This window comes from Melopsittacus undulatus, chromosome 15, assembly GCF_012275295.1.
Source record: "Melopsittacus undulatus isolate bMelUnd1 chromosome 15, bMelUnd1.mat.Z, whole genome shotgun sequence".
NCBI classification, from domain to species: Eukaryota; Metazoa; Chordata; class Aves; order Psittaciformes; family Psittaculidae; genus Melopsittacus; species Melopsittacus undulatus.
Genome location: NC_047541.1, coordinates 1552333 through 1569890, shown reverse-complemented (window position 1 = coordinate 1569890; position 17558 = coordinate 1552333). Strand labels below are relative to the sequence as shown.

The 17558-nt window shown below is 45.9% G+C and overlaps 1 protein-coding gene across 1 annotated transcript; it reads left to right on the top strand.

Annotated features, from left to right (window-relative positions):
- The first annotated feature begins 15410 nt into the window (after nt 1-15410).
- BSX (brain specific homeobox) lies at nt 15411-17087 on the top strand. The gene is made up of 3 exons (XM_005142761.2): nt 15411-15675; nt 16529-16725; nt 16842-17087. Exons 1-3 carry the CDS (start codon nt 15411-15413, stop codon nt 17085-17087), a joined length of 708 nt encoding a protein of 235 aa, XP_005142818.1.
- Nucleotides 17088-17558: the final 471 nt, after the last annotated feature.

Sequence of the window (17558 nt, the reverse complement as noted above, 5' to 3'; positions counted from 1 at the left end):
TCTCTGATGAAATCTTTAGACATGAAATATTTAGCCCGATACCAGCAAACTGCACATAGTGTTAACGTGTCACAGGCTGCCTGGAGACAGCATTAGGCTGTAATTTGAAAGTGAGTGAAGTGATAATGCCATGCGCACCGCTTTTGTGAGCGTGCATTAATGCATCTTTTGCCAGGGCTACTCATTGACAGCAAATCGACTCCCACTAATAGTATATGGGAGGGTGGCAAAATTGGGGGTGATGCAGAAAATAAAGCATATTGACCAGCCAACTGCAGTGCCTCGGTAGCCTTTAATCTATTATTGCCCTTGATGGGGATGTTTTAATGCAGCTTTACTGTCAATTGCATTTATAGTCGCGCACTCTGCCTGCTGGGGAGCACTGTGAAAATGGCAGAACTTGGATCATGCTGTTGCTTAGAGCTCATAGTTATTGATTATGGCCGAGCTCAGGAGTCTGGGTTATAATTGTTTCATTAAACCATTTAATGGTTATCAAATATGAACCCTTGTACCGTTCCATTTAGGAAATGTAGCAAGCTTTAAGTTTTATTGCTAATCCATGTTGATCTTATTTTCCTTAAATTGGCTGATGCTCCCAAGTGGTCGCTGTTCCCGTGCCTAAGCTCTCTTGTGTATTGATCCCGGGAGAGCTGCTCTCTCATGGCACAAGTAGATGGGTCTATATGTGAGTGAACCTGCCTTAACAGGTCATCCCAAATGATAACTGGATGCCTGGTCCCCTCTCTGAGCTGTTTTTGCTATGGTGGAGTCACTCCCAGACTGCCCTGGTTGGAAAAGACACCCAGTTTATAGACGACCTTTTGTGCTTCAGTTTCCCATTTGATCAATTTGGAGTTTAGGAAGTGCAAGAACCAGTTATTATGACCAAAATCTTCCCCTTATTCAAAGTCAGGCTGTCAATGCCTGTAAAGGAGGCAGGAAATTCCTCTTCCAGAGTGGTCTTGATGGGTTTTAAAGAGAATGAGAACAACCACATTGTTTTTCTCATATAAACCACAGTATGACTGCATCCCACTTGGTCCCAAGTGTTTGAGGCACACTTAAAAGCATGATAGGCAAAACACAGTCTGTTGCTGCATCTTCTGACGCAGAGCATTTGACTCTCTTCCCTGGGTATGTTATCCTTGACATGGCAGCTTAGAGCATCTCATGTTAGAGGATAGCACAGGGGCATGGCAGAAACAAGGTGGTTTTGGGGGGCTGCTCTTGGTTCTTGAGCCTCTAGAGGTGCAAGAGCTCTTCTTGGATGTTCCTAAATTCCTCCTTATGTCACCTTTCCTCCTTGTGAGCAGCAGATGAAGTCAGGGTTCAGTCTTGTCACTGAAAAGCCCCATAAGAACCAATGGAACTGCAGGACTCTCATCGGCTGCCCCAGGACCCCCTCCTGCCCTCTCTCACACCCTGATGCCTTTCAAACAGCACCCAGACCTCCCGATTGATACATGGATAAAACCAGACAAGCCCCACACTGGGGAGGCTTTGAGGAAGTATCTGGGCATGCATTTGTATTCTGGCTCCATTGAAAGCCTCTAGTCATTGGCACCTTTTCATTAAAACCCTGGATGCTCTGGAAAAGCTGTATCTTAATTTGAACAAACTGATTCCTTTCTTCCATGGGCAGGCGATGGAGTTTCTGCAGAGTCCGTTATCAGTATTCTGTGCTGCCTTCTGGCAGCTGCTCATTTTATGTTGCCTCAACCTATGCTGACCTCATTTCCTAGCACAGAGCAGAGAAGGATTTGGTAAAAATTAGTTATATTAGTAGCTCCCGATACAGCCAGTTTATTTGTGATATGACAAATATTTCAGCCATTAGGATCTTTCCATCTCTTAGCAGCTTAAATGCACTCACTTATATTCCAAATCACTGCTTAATTTAAAAGCCTATTTGTCTAGATTGTTGCAGGCATGAAAAAAGATGCAGAACACTTACCCTTTCAAATAGGCCTGTAGCACAACTGGAGTTGTGCCTGTGATTGGATCTCTCGCTCCATAACTTTACACTCACAGACTAATCACTTAGTGCACAGCAGAAGCACAGCAATTCCACGGAGGAAGAGCGGGCGCGATGCTGAGGATGCAGAGGGTGGATTGCTGCATCCTCCCCTCCGTGTAGTGATTCATGGCTGTGCCTCAGTTTCCCCATGGAAGGTGTTGCTGGCTTTTTGGAGCTGCTCTGTCACCCATTGGTTTGGGAATACTCTATGTGTTAGTACCAGACAATCACTGCAGGGTTAGGGAAGGGCAGGAAGGGTACAAAGCTACCTTATAGTTGGTCAAGCAGGCAGCAGATAGGTGTTGCTTCAATGCTTACATGTTTCCTGTGACCCGAACACATAAACTCACAGCAATGCCTAATGTCTTCAACCTCGCTGGCCTCTTAATCTGACAGTTCAGGAAGGATGGAACCTGTGGATGGATGGAACCACAAGAGAGATGCTGAGATGCTCCATCCCCAGTTTTGTGCCTCCTTGAACTCCTCCTAGCATCCAGCCAGCCCATTTCCCTTTGACCCTTAGATGATGAGTCTATTTGCAAGGAAGAAGGGATCCACGTGTTAACCCAGCTAATATCTACCTCCAGGGCTCCACATAGGGAGCAGCTTCCAAGCCTGTTATTCCTTCCCCTGGTTTTCCATAGCCTCCTCCCAGGTAGGTAACTGGTGTTTCTGGATCACACCTTGCAGCTTTGCAGGGCAAACAGTGCTAGATTTGATGGAGCACAGAGCAATGGAAAGCAAAGGAATTCACCAGCTCTAAAAGGCAACTGCTGAAAGTGTTATTTGCTTAGGAGGGAAGGAGTTTTGCTCGCAGGGTTAGTCCCTTGGGTTCACAGGCATTGCCTGCTGCTGGTGGTTTTGCACAGCATCCTTTATGGTAATTCTGCACAGCATCCTCTATAGTGGTGAAGAAGGAAAGGGATTTAAAGGTAAGACGTTGCTCATGTGCAAGCTCTGGTTTTGACTGTGTGAGCTGGGATGTTTGACATCTCTGAAGATAAGCTCTCTCTCAATGTCTGCTTTTACGGAACATTATGGCAGAGGCTTCTGACTAATTTCCCCAAGGCAACTGAGTCTTGATAAACTCCTGCATCCTTCACAAGTAAGGAGTTATGATGGAGGCATATTTAATTGCTTATCAAGGCCTCACACAACCAGAGGGAACTGTAATTCCTTGCTTAGTTTCACTATTCAACTTGCAAGACTCTAGGAGTTCCAATGCTGATGGAAGTGTATCGATTTTCCTCTATATTGAATGCTTCCAAAAAGCAAACCTCAACAAAAAGACCCAACCCAGCTCCCGGGATGCAAGTCCCATGGTTCCAATTAAAATCACCTGTTAACTTAAAAAGGTCTCTTTTAAAAAGGGTTTAAAAGATTTTCATTTAATTGATTCCATGTAAAATGCCCTTTACAATTACCACTATAAACTACTTGTTTCCCACCGAGTAAGACCCAATTTGAGATGTTTATCAAGACTTTGCACTCTTTCCACACTCCATACTGAGTTCTTAAATTCCTTATTGACAGCTTGCATCTGTCAGCAATGGATATTTTTAGTTGGTTGCAAGAAAGCTTTTAAAAGGCTGTAATGGCTTGATTTTGTCTCTGTGGTCTCAAGCGATAAATCAGCTCTGAATGGCCTCATAAGTGTGGGCAGTGCTGGGTGCCCTTTATTTCAGAGCAGTAAAATGATGTGATTTAACAAATTTCTTCTTTCCTTCCTCTGAGTATTCCCATAAAGGAGATGTTGGTTGGTGCAAAGATCACATCCCCTCCCTTTTGTTCTCTTTTTTGTGTGTGTCTTACTATAAACTTCATGTTTCAAGGCCAGGATGGATGGAGTCTTGGGTGGCATGGTTTAGTGTGAGGCATCCCTGCCTATGGCAGGGGGGTTAGAACTAGATTAACTTAAGGTCCTTTCCACCCTAACTATTCTATGGCTCTGTGATTCTCCACAACTGATAAACAGTGCAGCACTGATTTGGTTCTGCTGAAGCTTTGATTGTGGGGCTTATGTAGAACTTTATCCTTAAAAGGCTGACAATCCCCCCCACAATATGAGACAAGCGTTCTTTTATTAGGAGACAGCAGTTTGTTGTTGGAGCACTGGTGATCTGAGATTAAACTCTGGCTCCTCTCTGCCCTCCAAAAAGACCATGTTAGTGCTGCTCAGCAGTAATGCCACTATTTCTCTTCAATAAAATACACTTAGATTCACCTCGCACGCTTAAACCCAGCCCATCTCTCTGACCCAGCTTTACTGCTAATAAGAAAGCCTCATAAATTACCCCAATTACAGTTTCACAGACACAGAGTTTGTTTCCACACTTGCAATCAAAACTCTATCTGGCGCAGGGGAGAGATGTTAGCTTACAGCCCCTGCCACAGCCATCCTCATTACAAAGCACAACAGGTTAAAGTGGGCAGCACAAAGGTGATAAATAGAGGTGTAATTATGGGTTATTGTAGGAACTTAATTAGGATAGCTGCAATTAGCCTATTTTTCCCGATCTTCATTTAGCAGCTAACAAAATCAAATGGAAAATATTCTAATTTAAAAGGCCTTCTCGACATGGAGTTACTAGAAGAGACTTAATTACTCATTGATAACTATGAGGTGGAGGAGAAATCACTTCTTTTGTGCCAGTAGTAATAAAAGCAAGGCTGTTAGCCACATAAATCATATCCATCAGGTTTAACCCTGGAATTCAGGTTTCAATCCATGTACAAAGCCGGAAGTCACCTTCACTTTTGTGAAGCTTAACCTGGAAAACAGCATCTAAACTTCCAGGGAAAGGTCTTGTTTCTGTTTTCTGGGCCTGGGGAAGGCTGAGCAGCACTGAGGAGAGCAGGGGGTCTTGGTGCCAGCAGGCATCTCCCATCTGCTTGGTGTTCGGAGGCTGCTTAGGGAGCATCTGAATAGGTTTAACACCAGGGATTGAAGCTGAGTCTTACCAAGGAAAAGGGCAAGTTTTAGGAGGCAGGTTTATAGGTGGAGGTTCAAAGGGGCATGGAGAGGAGTTGTTCTCAGTTCAGGTGCTCTAATTCAGTCTTTCTTCTGTTTCTATTGCAATATCTGTGCCCTCAGAGACTCCTTATAGTTCTGGAAGTGCCCTGGAACCAGTGGTAGGCTGGTATGGTAATGACAGCATGAAAAGCCCACTTGTGTGGGATATCCATCCTCTGGACGAGGAAAAACTGCCAGTATGCTTAGTTTCCTTAAGGTTAAATAAAATACCCAACTCCCTGATCCCTGCTGGTGTGATGGGAGCAGGCACAACCCACACTGAACATAGCAGGTTTTGGGGTGTTTAAAGAGCCCCCTCCTGCTAACATCCCTGTGGATTAGGTTGCTCATTTACTGGGCTTGAAAACATTTCCCTGTTCACAAGCTAAACAGATGAGACTCTAAGATTCCTCTCTTTCTTGTTCATTTAGGGGTGAAAAATTGCCAGCAAGAATTCAATTAGCATCATATCTGCTTAACCCAGGCTGGGCTGAGCGCCTTCCTATACCCATACTTCCACTGCATCGTCTTCACAATAGCAGCATCTGCTTTATTATGAGTTGCCTAATTGATTCTGACATGCTCAGTTATTATATGTTAACAATGTCCTCCAGGGTGAATAGTTAGAGGGGAAGGGAGGGGCAATCACAAAGATGTTTTTCTTCTGTTTCTTGGGCCTCCTTTCAGCATTAAAAGCTGTGGCTGACCTATTGCATTGCCTTATTCAAAGGAAGGTCCCTAACTTCTGGACCTAACTTGCAAATGCTGGTGGCAAATTTCCCCCTGGAAGCTTGGTTTTCCTTTTCCATTAGGTTCTAAATGGTGTGCAATGGGCTGACATGTATGGAAATTAAAGCCACCTTTATCATTTTTCCTCTATAGTGTATGTGACAAGCTTGACCAGGCTGGCAGAAAAAGGCAGTCTCCAGCTCAGCAAAAGCAGTTAGAAAACCCAGACAGCATCTGAAGCTCTCAAAGCACTCTACACAAAATTCAAAGCTATCACTGCTTTGGAGAGGGCATGAGGCCAGCAGATATTGCTATTCTGTGGGAACAGTAAACGTATCCCGACTTTTCCTTCTAAGAAAATAGGAGTTGCTGTGTGCTGAGGAGTGAAACTTGTGGTTAGGATGGGATTGCTGATAGAGAGCATCTAAACATCATGGTGATTATGGGAGCAGGAATTGGAGAGGAGTTCAGACCCATCCCTTTCCAAGTGGGAAGTGTAGGTATGTTTGGAGCAGGGAGATGGATGAGGAGAGCTCTTGAGCTGGCTGCTGGTCCTACTTAGTACAAAGCTATTTGCAAGGCAGTGTCGTTATCCTAATCTTTGCCGGTCTTATAATGTGATTTGATTTAGACTTGCACTATAATTTCTGTCTTCATTTATAACTGCTGCAGAGACACCCTTGTAAATCATGTTAGACCCTTCCATCCTTCACAGGACTCAGACCAAAGCTTACGCAGGGTTGCTTGCTCCAATGCCTAAGCCAGAAATGATATTGAAGCCCAATGCTCATGAAGCTGCCTTGTTTGAGCACCTCCTTGTCCCCTGGGGATGTAACAACTGTCCACCATCATGGCCTAAGACTACATGGGATGAAGACAGCAAGCTGCCACCATCCTCTTCAGCGTGCTCACTGCTAGGTAAGATCCGTTAGAGGCTTTTAAAAGGTGCTAGTTCTCTCCCACAGCTTAGGGTGGAAAGTGAAGGAAATGGGACTGGGCTTTGCTGCAGCCCTGCAGGATGTGCTAGAAGTGACTCTTGACTCTTGTGTGTTTCCCCATTGAGCTGGGAGCTGTGTTCGAATCCACTGCTCATTACAGGCACTGCCAATTGATGCTGTGTATTGACCAGGCCCTTCACATCACCGCGATGGGAAGTGGCTTGAATTTTGTCAGAGTAACTTATTAGGGAGCATTAATAAGACTTGTTACCCTAATTGAAACAAATACTTCAATAAAAATCAAGGCTTCAGACATTAATGGATGTGCGTGTGGGAGAGGGAAGAGCACAGGAGTAACCAGGCTTCCTGTCCTTTTAGGATTGGATAGCAATAACCTAACCACGACGACAGCTAAATTAGAGAAGATGGCTTTCCATAATTTCTCCAAACAATCACTTAATGGGAGCGGTATAATTCCACGAAATAGGTGAATGGAGCACTGATCCATTTTATGGAACCATCAATAAACTAAACCTTGCCTGCTTTTAAGATTAAACTGAAAAAAAGGGGGAAAAAAAGAGGGGAAAAAAGCCTACGAGCAGGGAAGGGAGAAAAAAGAGTATTTATCTTTACACATAAAATTTGTGTGCTAGTAAAGTGCAGGCAGTGACAGGAATTTCAATTATTTAATCAAAAAGAAAATGAAAGTGGCTTTAAGTGTTGTGATTTGAGCCAGTGAAATCTAATGTGGGCTCACATTGAATATGAGGAAAATGGGAAGAAAATTAAAGCTGCTCCTACTTAAATCATGTGGTTACAAATGGTAAATTAGTTTCTCGATGTTTTCATTTAAGTGTTTAAGTGGAAGGTTTTATTCTTAATGTAGTGTTGTGACTCAGAATAAAAACCTTATCTGTCTCTATAGCTTTTTTGCTTCCCCCCTCCGTGCTGCTGCCTTAGAAGGCAAAAGGGGGAAAAGCTGCAGCAATATTAGACTGCTTTTGTTAAAATTGGGAGGCAATATGCTTTCACCACAAGCTCATTAAGGTAATAGATGAATAATGTCTATTAAAAATGCACTAGGCTAAATGAATTTAATGTGTGTTGGGAGGGAAATTGCATTTGCCAGAGGATACAAACTGGAAAATTCTCCTTTTTGCACTTGCTTGGAGACTCAAGTACTGATCTCGGTTGGAAATGCACAGACGAGCACACACACAAGTGTGCACACACACGTCTCCTATTGGGACCCTGTGAGAAAGATGGTTATGATATTCTAAGACACCCCCTCAGTTTTGAGGCTCTTTTGTATGATATGTTGTTTCCTGTAATTGTGCTGCTGTTTTCCTCTGTTCAAGCTTATGGCTCTTGACCTGTTGGACTTGTAGGTTTAATTTCCCATCTATAACAACAAACAGCAAGTTAGTTTGCAAAGATGGCTGTAGGCTGCAGGATGCCAAGGACTGATCCCCCCTCCCTAAAGTCAAAAGAAAACTAAAGCACATTTTGGCATTGAATAAATCCTTTCTTTGCATTGGTGAGCCCAGTGATTCCATTGCATTGATCATTTCTAACATCAGCTTTGGAAAGCGGATAGTGTATTTATGAACTAGGAAGCTCCAGAACTCCTTATTAAGATAAGGAAGCTAAATCCAGAGCAAAATAGAATCAAACTTGTGTGCCCTGTAAGAATCAGTCTGTGCAGTTTTCCATCATGCTTCTCCTAAAAGAAATGCCAAACTATATGTAATGATTTATCTGCAAATGAGGGGGAGGTGGTCCTTGGAAAACTCAACATACAGAAGTCTTTTTCTTATCCAGAATGCATATATCCCATATAGAAAACTCTTTAGCATGCACACAAGGTGCAAAACTGATCCCATAGTCCAGTTATGTCTGTCAGGAAGTTACTGCTCCTCTTAGAAGCACTGATAGACTCCAACAATTAATTAAAGATGATCCTATAGTGCTGTACAATTGATGGAATAGTCCCTGGCCGTACATCCCCAGCCTCTCTTTCTCCAGTAACTGAAGAGGGAGCCTGTTAGCTGCTTTAGGTGCCCACACTGCCAGCAGGGAATGGCTGGAAGGGGATCTCTGCTTGCTTTCAGCATGAAAACCCATGGTCAGCTTTTCAGCTGCATTTCTCTTACCGGCTGCTGAAACTGTTCCAATTGCTGTAGCATCCTCCTGTGGGCTAACTCCTGTGCTTTTGCTACACCAGACCCTAAAGAAGCAATGGGGTTTTGGGGGAGCGAGGGTTCAGTGTGGTTCCTCCAGCCTCACACTGTAATAATGAAGTCCCTTATGAGACATTTTGAGAAAGTGCATGTTTGGGACTGCTAATTGTCCAGCCAATGTGACTGAAATGGGCTGCCCTGCTACAACCTTACCATGGTAAGGGGAAAAAGGAGAGTTAGAAAGGGCTGTGCAAACCTCAGGGTCTTTCATGTTAAAATGAGATACCAGAAAGAGCAAGGAATAGCTGGACTGAACCAAAGCTGTGGCTGCCCCATCCCTGGCAGTGTTCAAGGCCAGGCTGGAGCAAGCTGCTCTAATGGAAGGTGTCCCTGCCCGTGGCAGGGCATTGGAACCGGAGGAGCTTTCAGGTCCCTTCCAAGTCAAACCAATCTAGGATTCTGTAATCATCCAAATATTAACTTACTAATTTATTATGAGGCGTCTGCCTGAATTACTTGTTTCAGATGACCCAGCACACCTTAACATCTCCATTTAAAAATAACATTGACAAATGTGACGTGTTTTTAACACTGGACAATATTCTCTTGCATCAGATCACCATTTGAATACCTCATCCTTGGAAACGTACAAAATAGCATTTCCAAATGTAATTTCCACTTTTAAGGCATTATTTGAAGATGCATTTGTGAGATGTTGACTGGATTCTATCTGTTTTCCCCCAGATCTGTCATCCACTTCTGGAGTGCTTAAAATAAAGTGCACAGATACAGAGTAAGCTGAAACAGTCAAGAAGCTATATAATACAGAAATGTTTTGAGTAAAGCGTGTTACTCAGATCTTTCTAAAGTACATTTCTCTCTTTATTCTGAAGGCCACAGCACAGGCAACTCTGACTAATGCAAGTAATGGAACCAATCTCTTCCTTTGATCATCAAAAAGGTTATCTTTTAGTAAACTAGGTCCAACTAGTTTTGCAATCATGTTTGGAGCAAACATGAAAGGAAAAGGTTTAATTATCTTTCACTAAAGAATGATTCCTCCTTTAACAAAATAATCAGCTAAGACAGCATCACTTTGGGACCGTCACTGTGCATGTGGCACACGTGGAGTGAGAGGTGGGTGTACACATTTGTGTACATCCTCAATCTCAGTGTAAGAGGATATAACAATTTGCGTGTAAGGCAGGATGTTGAGACTTGTTCTGAGTGGTTTATAAAGCTACTCTAGTAGAAATTGACCTTTTAATTGAGGGCTGAATGATATTTACAACAGCTTAGTGTAGAGTTTGTAAATACTCACAGATCTTCAGTCATAATATAAATAGAGACAAATGGAGAAGCTTGCTAGAGATAGGAGAAAAGTGGCTCATTCACCTTATTTCTAAGCATTTATTTCTTATGTACATATTGTGATGTTCCAAATATAATATAAAGAGTTAGAAGACTGGTACTCTTATTGCACAGGCTCCCTAGGTTCAATGTCTTATCTGAGTTCAATACAGGAGCTACTGGCTGAAACTCTGACTTGTGTGATTCAGAGGGTGAGACTGGGTGTCATAATAGCTTCCCCTGACCTTGGAATGCATCATTTGTGTGGTTTTTACTTTTAAAGCCTCCAAATGAGACACTTTAAAGCTGGAAAGTAAAGAGAATGATTGAAAAGCAGCAAAGTATTTGTGTCATTTAGATATATATGAGCCACTGGCTTTTGTACAAGTTACTTCTGTTTTCTGCCAATACTATATTCAAAGTATTCCTCTAAGTAGAAAAGGCATATGGGGTTTTCAAGAGGAATGTGGAGCTGCAGAAAGAGTATGAGAAATAATCAAAGGAAAAAGACAAAGAACGGTAGGAAAACAATGGGAGTAAAATAAAGGTTGAATGGATGAGACAAGGGGATTATCCTGCCCCGAAGGTTAAAAACAAGGATGTACAAGGTTCATATGTCATGAAATTAGGGAAACAAGGGAGGTTCTGAGTCATTAAAGCAAAAAAGTGAATCAAACTGTTGGGTAGTGCGGGTGATTGTAACACAGCTGGAATGAAAGGAAGCGAATAAGCATTAAAGTGCAGAAGGCAGCAGCAAAGCAGTGGCTGAGGCAGCAAGAATGGATTTTTCTGAGAGCAAAGGATTAGCAGAGATCCCAAAGTACAGATGGTCTTGGGTGAAATAATCACCTTCGCCTCAAGGGAGTAAGCAAGGCCCATGGGCTGGTCACAGGATGAGGGGGAATGGATATGTAACCAAATGAAGAGTAATTGAAAGCAGGTCCCAGAGAAACTTCTAAGCCTCCCTCCCCATTTCTGACTCATTCAAAAGGAAGAAAGCAGGAATAATCTGGCTGTGTGTTGGAGCAGCACAGATAACCCTGCTGAAGTTGGAAACACATAGTAGGTAACTAGAAAGATCCGAGGTCTTAAAAGAGTCGCTATCTTAGGGGAAGCTTTTAGACCAAACTTATAGATATTAACACATTCATTCTCTCTTTGCCAGGACCCTCCCTTCAGAAATTCTCAGCATTATCAGCTAATGAGGCAAAATTTCAGTACAGAGATAACCTTCTGGATTTAGGAATGAAGCCCCTGAGCCCATGCATGGGGAGATGGGTTTGGGAGCCGTGTGAGGGATATACAGTCTAAGCTCTTACTCTTTAAATATTGATGCCATATCTGGTTTTATCCCTGACATTCTTGCTGTTATTGGTAATGATACAAGCCTCAAAAGTACTTTCCTGTGTCAATCACTTCTTAATGTGGTTCCCTTGCATCAGCAACGCTCCCATCTTCCCCTGGGCTTTTCACCTAGAACTGTAGCCCTGAAATTGCAGTGATGTTTGTGGTAGATTCAGTGACTGTCAGAATAACACAGACCCAGCTTTTAACCACTGTCTTGGAATACAACCAACTGACTGATTACTGCTCTCTTTCACATTCTGACTTCTCTTCATCTCAGCTACAAATGATGGCGAATGCCAGTCCATAGGCTACCATTTTTGGCAGCAAAAGCCAAGGGGTGGCAGTTAATGAGCTTTGGAAGACCTGGATGGATCTTCTGGTGCTGCCATCAACCCTGGTTAGGAGGTAAACTCCTCTTTGATACTTTCTTTCCCCTCCCACCTTCTCACAGCCCATCCTGAAACAACCTGCTAAGTGCTGTAATAGGCACCCTGTCCACTGAGTCCTCCTTGACACTGAGCTGGTGGCAAGGCATGCTTGCTAACACTGAAACGCCAGTAAAGGCTTCTAGTGCAGACCTCAGTCGCAAAGGGGCTTCCCACCACTGCCTTGATGTTATGTCAGCTAAGCTGAGCTTATAGAATCTGTCATCATGAGCACAGCATCCCTGCTCCCAGGAGCCATGATTTTCTGTACTGGGAGACCTGCAGAGAAATGGGAGATGTGGGCAAAGGGAGTTGGGAAGGGGCTGCAGTGAAAGACATGAGTGTTTTTATCTCTGGGCAAAGGCACCCTGTTCCTTCAGGGTGGGAAGTGGTTTTGCCTGAAGCATCATGCATGGAACATTCTCCATTAAGCCATGCTTTGTGTTCAAAAGACCTCTCTCTATGTTATGTGTGTGGCTACTCAAACTGAGCTCTTCAGACCTCTTTCCTGCAGCCAGGCTCCCATTTTGATCATATCGAGGCTGTCTGGTTTTAATTTAACCCTTCCTTTTTGAGTGGATTTGTCTTGAAAGGCATGAAAAGGCTGGGCTCCCAAGATACCTTACCTCTTCAAGAGCCACGGGAAGGTAAGTGCATGTATTTTTAAACTGCACCAAATTTATCCTTAATGCAACACGCTGAAATAAAGTCTCTAACATCAGTGGAGCTGCACCAAGCTTTTAAATGACCCCCTCGGTTTTAAGTCAAATAAATTTCTGGTTTCGTGGGCAAAATTCTCCTGTAATACCTTCAAATGATCTTAAGTGTGCCAGTAATGACAACCAGTGGTTATGTAAGCAAAGCACACGTGTATTATGTGTGTTATTAAATCGTTAAAGGGGGTGTGTGTCTATACATATAGGTGGGTTATGCGTGCCTCTGTTATGCTACCAGCAAAGTGAATAAAGCTCTTTCAGCCATTAGAAATAATGTATATTATTAAAGGGATGAGAAACTAACTCCATTGTAGTGTGGCTACCTGGGTTCACAGACATGTGCCCCTGCAGGAGCCCTGTCTGGGATTCCAGGCTGAGACATTATGCAGTCCCACAATGTGTTTGAGGGAGGATGCGAGAGTGCAGCATCAATGGGTAATTCTGCTGCCCCCTCCATAGGAAGGGAAACACACAGTGAGTAAAGCAGCCAAACCTGCTGCTTCTCCCTGCCTTGCACTGAGCCCAGTCCATCCTGTTCTCCCACCCTTAGTTCATCTTCAACCCAGGTTTGGGGAAGTTTCTGCCAAATCTGGGTAAAAGTGGTGGGACTGCCTCAAACGGGGACCTTGCTCCGTTGAAAGGTTACCAAGGTTTTATTTGAAGACCTGACTCACCCGTGTATTTGGCAGCAAATGGAATTGTTACATAGAAGTACCTATGTGTGCATGTGTTTGGCCAGCCAGTAAAAAGGGCTAATCCTGGGACTGAGTGCAGCCAGGGTTGAGAGTGTTTTAGGGTCCCACTGCAGTGGGAGTCCCTCTGAACGCGGCTTTCAGGCAGGTAAGCTCTTGTCTGAGTCCTGAAGCCCAATCTGGCTGAAGTAACATGTCTTTAAGCTTTCAGATCTCCTTTAAATACATATATATACACACCCAATGATGAGTAAAGCCCCAGCCCCCCCGGAGAAGCAATCTCAGCTGATGAAATGGCCAGTCAAGCAGCTTACATGCCCCTGGCAGCACTGCCTCCATTAACAAGTTGGGTATTAGACCCATTTCATCATTGTTAATTCATTTGCTGTACTCATTTGCTCCTCACAGAAAGTTGTTAGCCTGTTGCATTTTTAACACCCCCGGGCCAAAATCCCGGCTGATGCTGCAATGGGCGTTTTGGGAGGGTATCCTGCAACAGGTTTGTTACTGGCTTTCAACTTTAGTGTTCTTTCCTGGAGAAAAATAGGGAATTGTGTGGCAACACAAGGAGAGGCAGCAAGCTCCATCCCTCCCGCAGCGCTCCTGCCTCTGTGGCACCCGCGGATATGTGTGTATATATATATATATATATATATATATATATACATATATATGTGTATATACGCGTGGAACCGAAGCGGCTGTAGCACTCACTGCCTTTATATAAAGGCTCCCGTGGCTTCCCCCGGTGAGACGTGGAGCGGGCGGCAGCGCTGGAAAAGCCGAGTTGCACCTTCATTAAAGCCGGACGATTGCCATTTCTATTCTTTTAAAGGTTTCCCCCCATCTATTTGCTATTTACCAGCTCATCCATATGGAAGACATGGCTTACACCTCCCTGAGAACTGTACTTTTAGGACTAATTGATTCTGGTAATTAATTTGTTCTACCTGCTGGATCAGATGGAAATGCTGTCCATGTGCCCAAGGATTAGCACTTGCCTTTCTAACATCTTTCTTAATTATCTAATAGCATGGGTTGCGCGAATTCTGCCTCTATTAGGACACTTTTACTATTAACGGTAGTGATTGGAATTGTGATGGCAACTCGATTTCAACAAATTAGAGCTTAAAATCGGGAGATGAAGGAGAAGCGCCTTCTTTTAATTTCCCTGAGTTTAACATCAATAATTAGAGCAATTTTCTGCGATGCGCACCGAAATTATCCCGGCTATGATGTGGCGTATCACCCTCATTTTAGCAAATTGACTCCGGGGAAATAAATGTTACAGATTACGGGGGGGGAGGGGAATAGAAGACAAACAGAACAGGAGAGTTAGCACAACACTGAGTGGGGAATGGACGGGAACAAAACCCCAGCGGGGTAATAACTTGAGCGGAAGGAACAAACTGCAAGGGACAAATTAGGAGAGGAGCGTGGGGCAGCTCATCAAAGCGCAGTGATTTATTCCCCCCCCCCCCCCCCCCCCAGGTTTTTGCCTTCATATGAGGATAAAACACTTGTGTTTGGGAAAAGCTCCGACCCCACCGCTCGCCCCGTTGCGCTGCGCTTCGGGGCTGAGGTGCGGTGCGCAGGGCGCAAGCTGCGCGCCCCCCCCATCACCACCCCAAGCGGCTCCGCACCCCCTGCGCGGTTTGGGTGGCCCTGCGGGCCTGTTCCCCCCGCCCGGCCGATGGCGATTGGTTCGCCGGAGACCCCCCTTTCTCCTGCGCCTCAAAGGCGCGCATCTCCCCGCACAGCCCGAGCCTGCCCGCTGCGCATCCCCCGGTTCTTCCCTTCACTTCTGGCTGGGGGGGGTATTTATTTGTAATTATTATTATTGATATTTATTTTTTCTCCCTTTATTAACAAATAATTTATTAATTATTATAATTCTTTCTATTTATCACCCCCGGCCCCGCGGCTCCTTCGCCCCTTGCATCGCTCTTTCTCAGCCCGCCTCGCTCCCTTCCCTGCTGCCCAAGGGGACCACAACCGAAATGAACCTCAACTTCACCTCGCCAGTGCATCCCGTCTCCGCGCCCAGGCCCACATCCTTCTTCATAGAGGACATCCTGCTGCACAAGCCCAAACCCTTGCGGGAGGTGCCCCCCGAGCACTTCCCCGGCTCCTTGGCCTCTCGCGTCCCCCTCTTGGACTATGGGTACCCCCTGATGCCAACCCCGACCCTCCTGGCGCCTCACCCGCACCCTGCGCTGCACAAGCCGGAGCATCACCATCACCCCTATTTCCTCACCACCTCGGGTAAGTGCAGCCCTTCGTGGGAAGGAACCTGAGGAGGTTGTGGCCAGGCGGAGCCGGGTGGGGAAGAGAGGCCGCAGCCCCGGACGGGACAAGCCCGTCAGTGCAACTTTCTGCATCCTTCAGCTGGATCCGGGCTGCGGTTTCGCGTTCCGTTATCAGGGAAAGGAGCGCACCGAGCTGCAGGTTGCCATCCATCCAATTGCCCGATATCTCGAGGGTCTCCTTCTCTTTCCCTTTATATCCTATTTATTACTTTTAATTACTTTTATTTTCGGACGATAACATCTCTTTTTCCTTGCGTTATCCCTCCAGACAGTGCCCCAGCTTTGATTTTTCCACCTCCAGCAGCACCGCTAAGGATGCTCTGGCTCCGCATCCCCTGCCCGGCCGGAACCGGGGGCTTTGCCACTCTTCCCCAGGCTCTGAAAGGAAGGAAGGAAGGAATTAATCTCTCCTCCAAAGTTTCTCACTGGGCATCCCAAGTGAGATGCGAAGTTGTGCAGCAGTGGAGCCGGGAGGACCGTTCTCTTCCCAGCCTTTTCCAGCGCTGCCCTCGGTTTTCCTACTTTCTTTTCGTTGTGGTTTGATTGCCAGGAGAGTGAAGGATTCCCTGTCCGGGCTGACCGCTCCGGTTCTGTTTAAGACAGCACTGCCCAGACTGCCTTTGTTTTGCTTGGGGAGGGTTCAGCAGGGGCGAAAAGCTTTGGTTTTAGTGCAAGAAAATGCCCCCAATCAATAAAACGCCCTTAAAAACGATATAAACGAATAAGTCATTAAAAGCTAAGGGAGGCAGGGGGAGAGCCCAGCACCGGGAGCCGCATCCCACCCGCATCTCTGCCGTGTGTCCCTGCAGGAATGCCCGTGCCAGCCCTCTTCCAGCCCCACGCTCACGCCGAGCTGCCAGGCAAGCATTGCCGTCGCCGCAAAGCCCGCACCGTCTTCTCCGACTCGCAGCTCTCCGGCTTGGAGAAGAGGTTTGAGATCCAGCGATACCTCTCCACGCCCGAGCGGGTGGAGCTGGCCACGGCACTCAGCCTCTCCGAGACCCAGGTACCGGTGGAGGGACTGGCATCTGCCTCCTTCCTGTCTCCCATGTAGCATCCTCACCTTTTCCTTCTCGTTTCTATTTATCGTTATTATTTTCCCCCTCCTGATGCTCTCTCCAGGTGAAAACGTGGTTCCAGAACCGGCGGATGAAGCACAAAAAGCAGCTGCGGAAAACCCAGGAGGATCCCAAGCACCTGGGAAGCGAGGAGAACCGGGAGCAGAGCTCCCCCGAACCCGAGCTGCCAGAGGCGGCCGGCACCGAGCCCCGCAAGGGTCCTCCAGGCCCATTCCTGCTCCAGGACCCTGAGGATGAGGTGGACATCCTGGAGGAGGGAGACCTCTGCGCCGGTCCCCATCGCCTCTAGTTGTGCAGGGGCCCGGGGTGGCTTTGCCCCGGCCCGGCAAAGGGCTTTGCCCCTATCTCCTAGCCCTGAGCAGTGCCAGAGGGGAGGGGATCACGTTTTGGGGAGGAGGTGGTGATGCGGGAGGAGGCAGTAATGCTCCGCGGTACCGTCGCCTGCCCCTCGGCATCACCCCGACAAGTCTAGTGAGGGAGAGCGGAATAAGGCGAGTTCCCGTTTAAATTTCCCCTTTTCCCTATGAAATCTGGGACTTCTCTCCGTTCCTCCAACTTTCCTCGGTTTTGAAATAAATGTGCACCCGTGGCAGCGTGTTGTGGTTACTGGGAGCGGTGGGCAGGTCGGGGTTATCCCGGCTTTATCCCGGGCACAGCTTCCAGGACACGAGCATCCTCCAAAAAAACCCCAAAACCCTAAAAGAAAACAATGATAGAAAAGCCCTCAAAAGAAACAGGTAAGACAAAAACTACCGTTTGT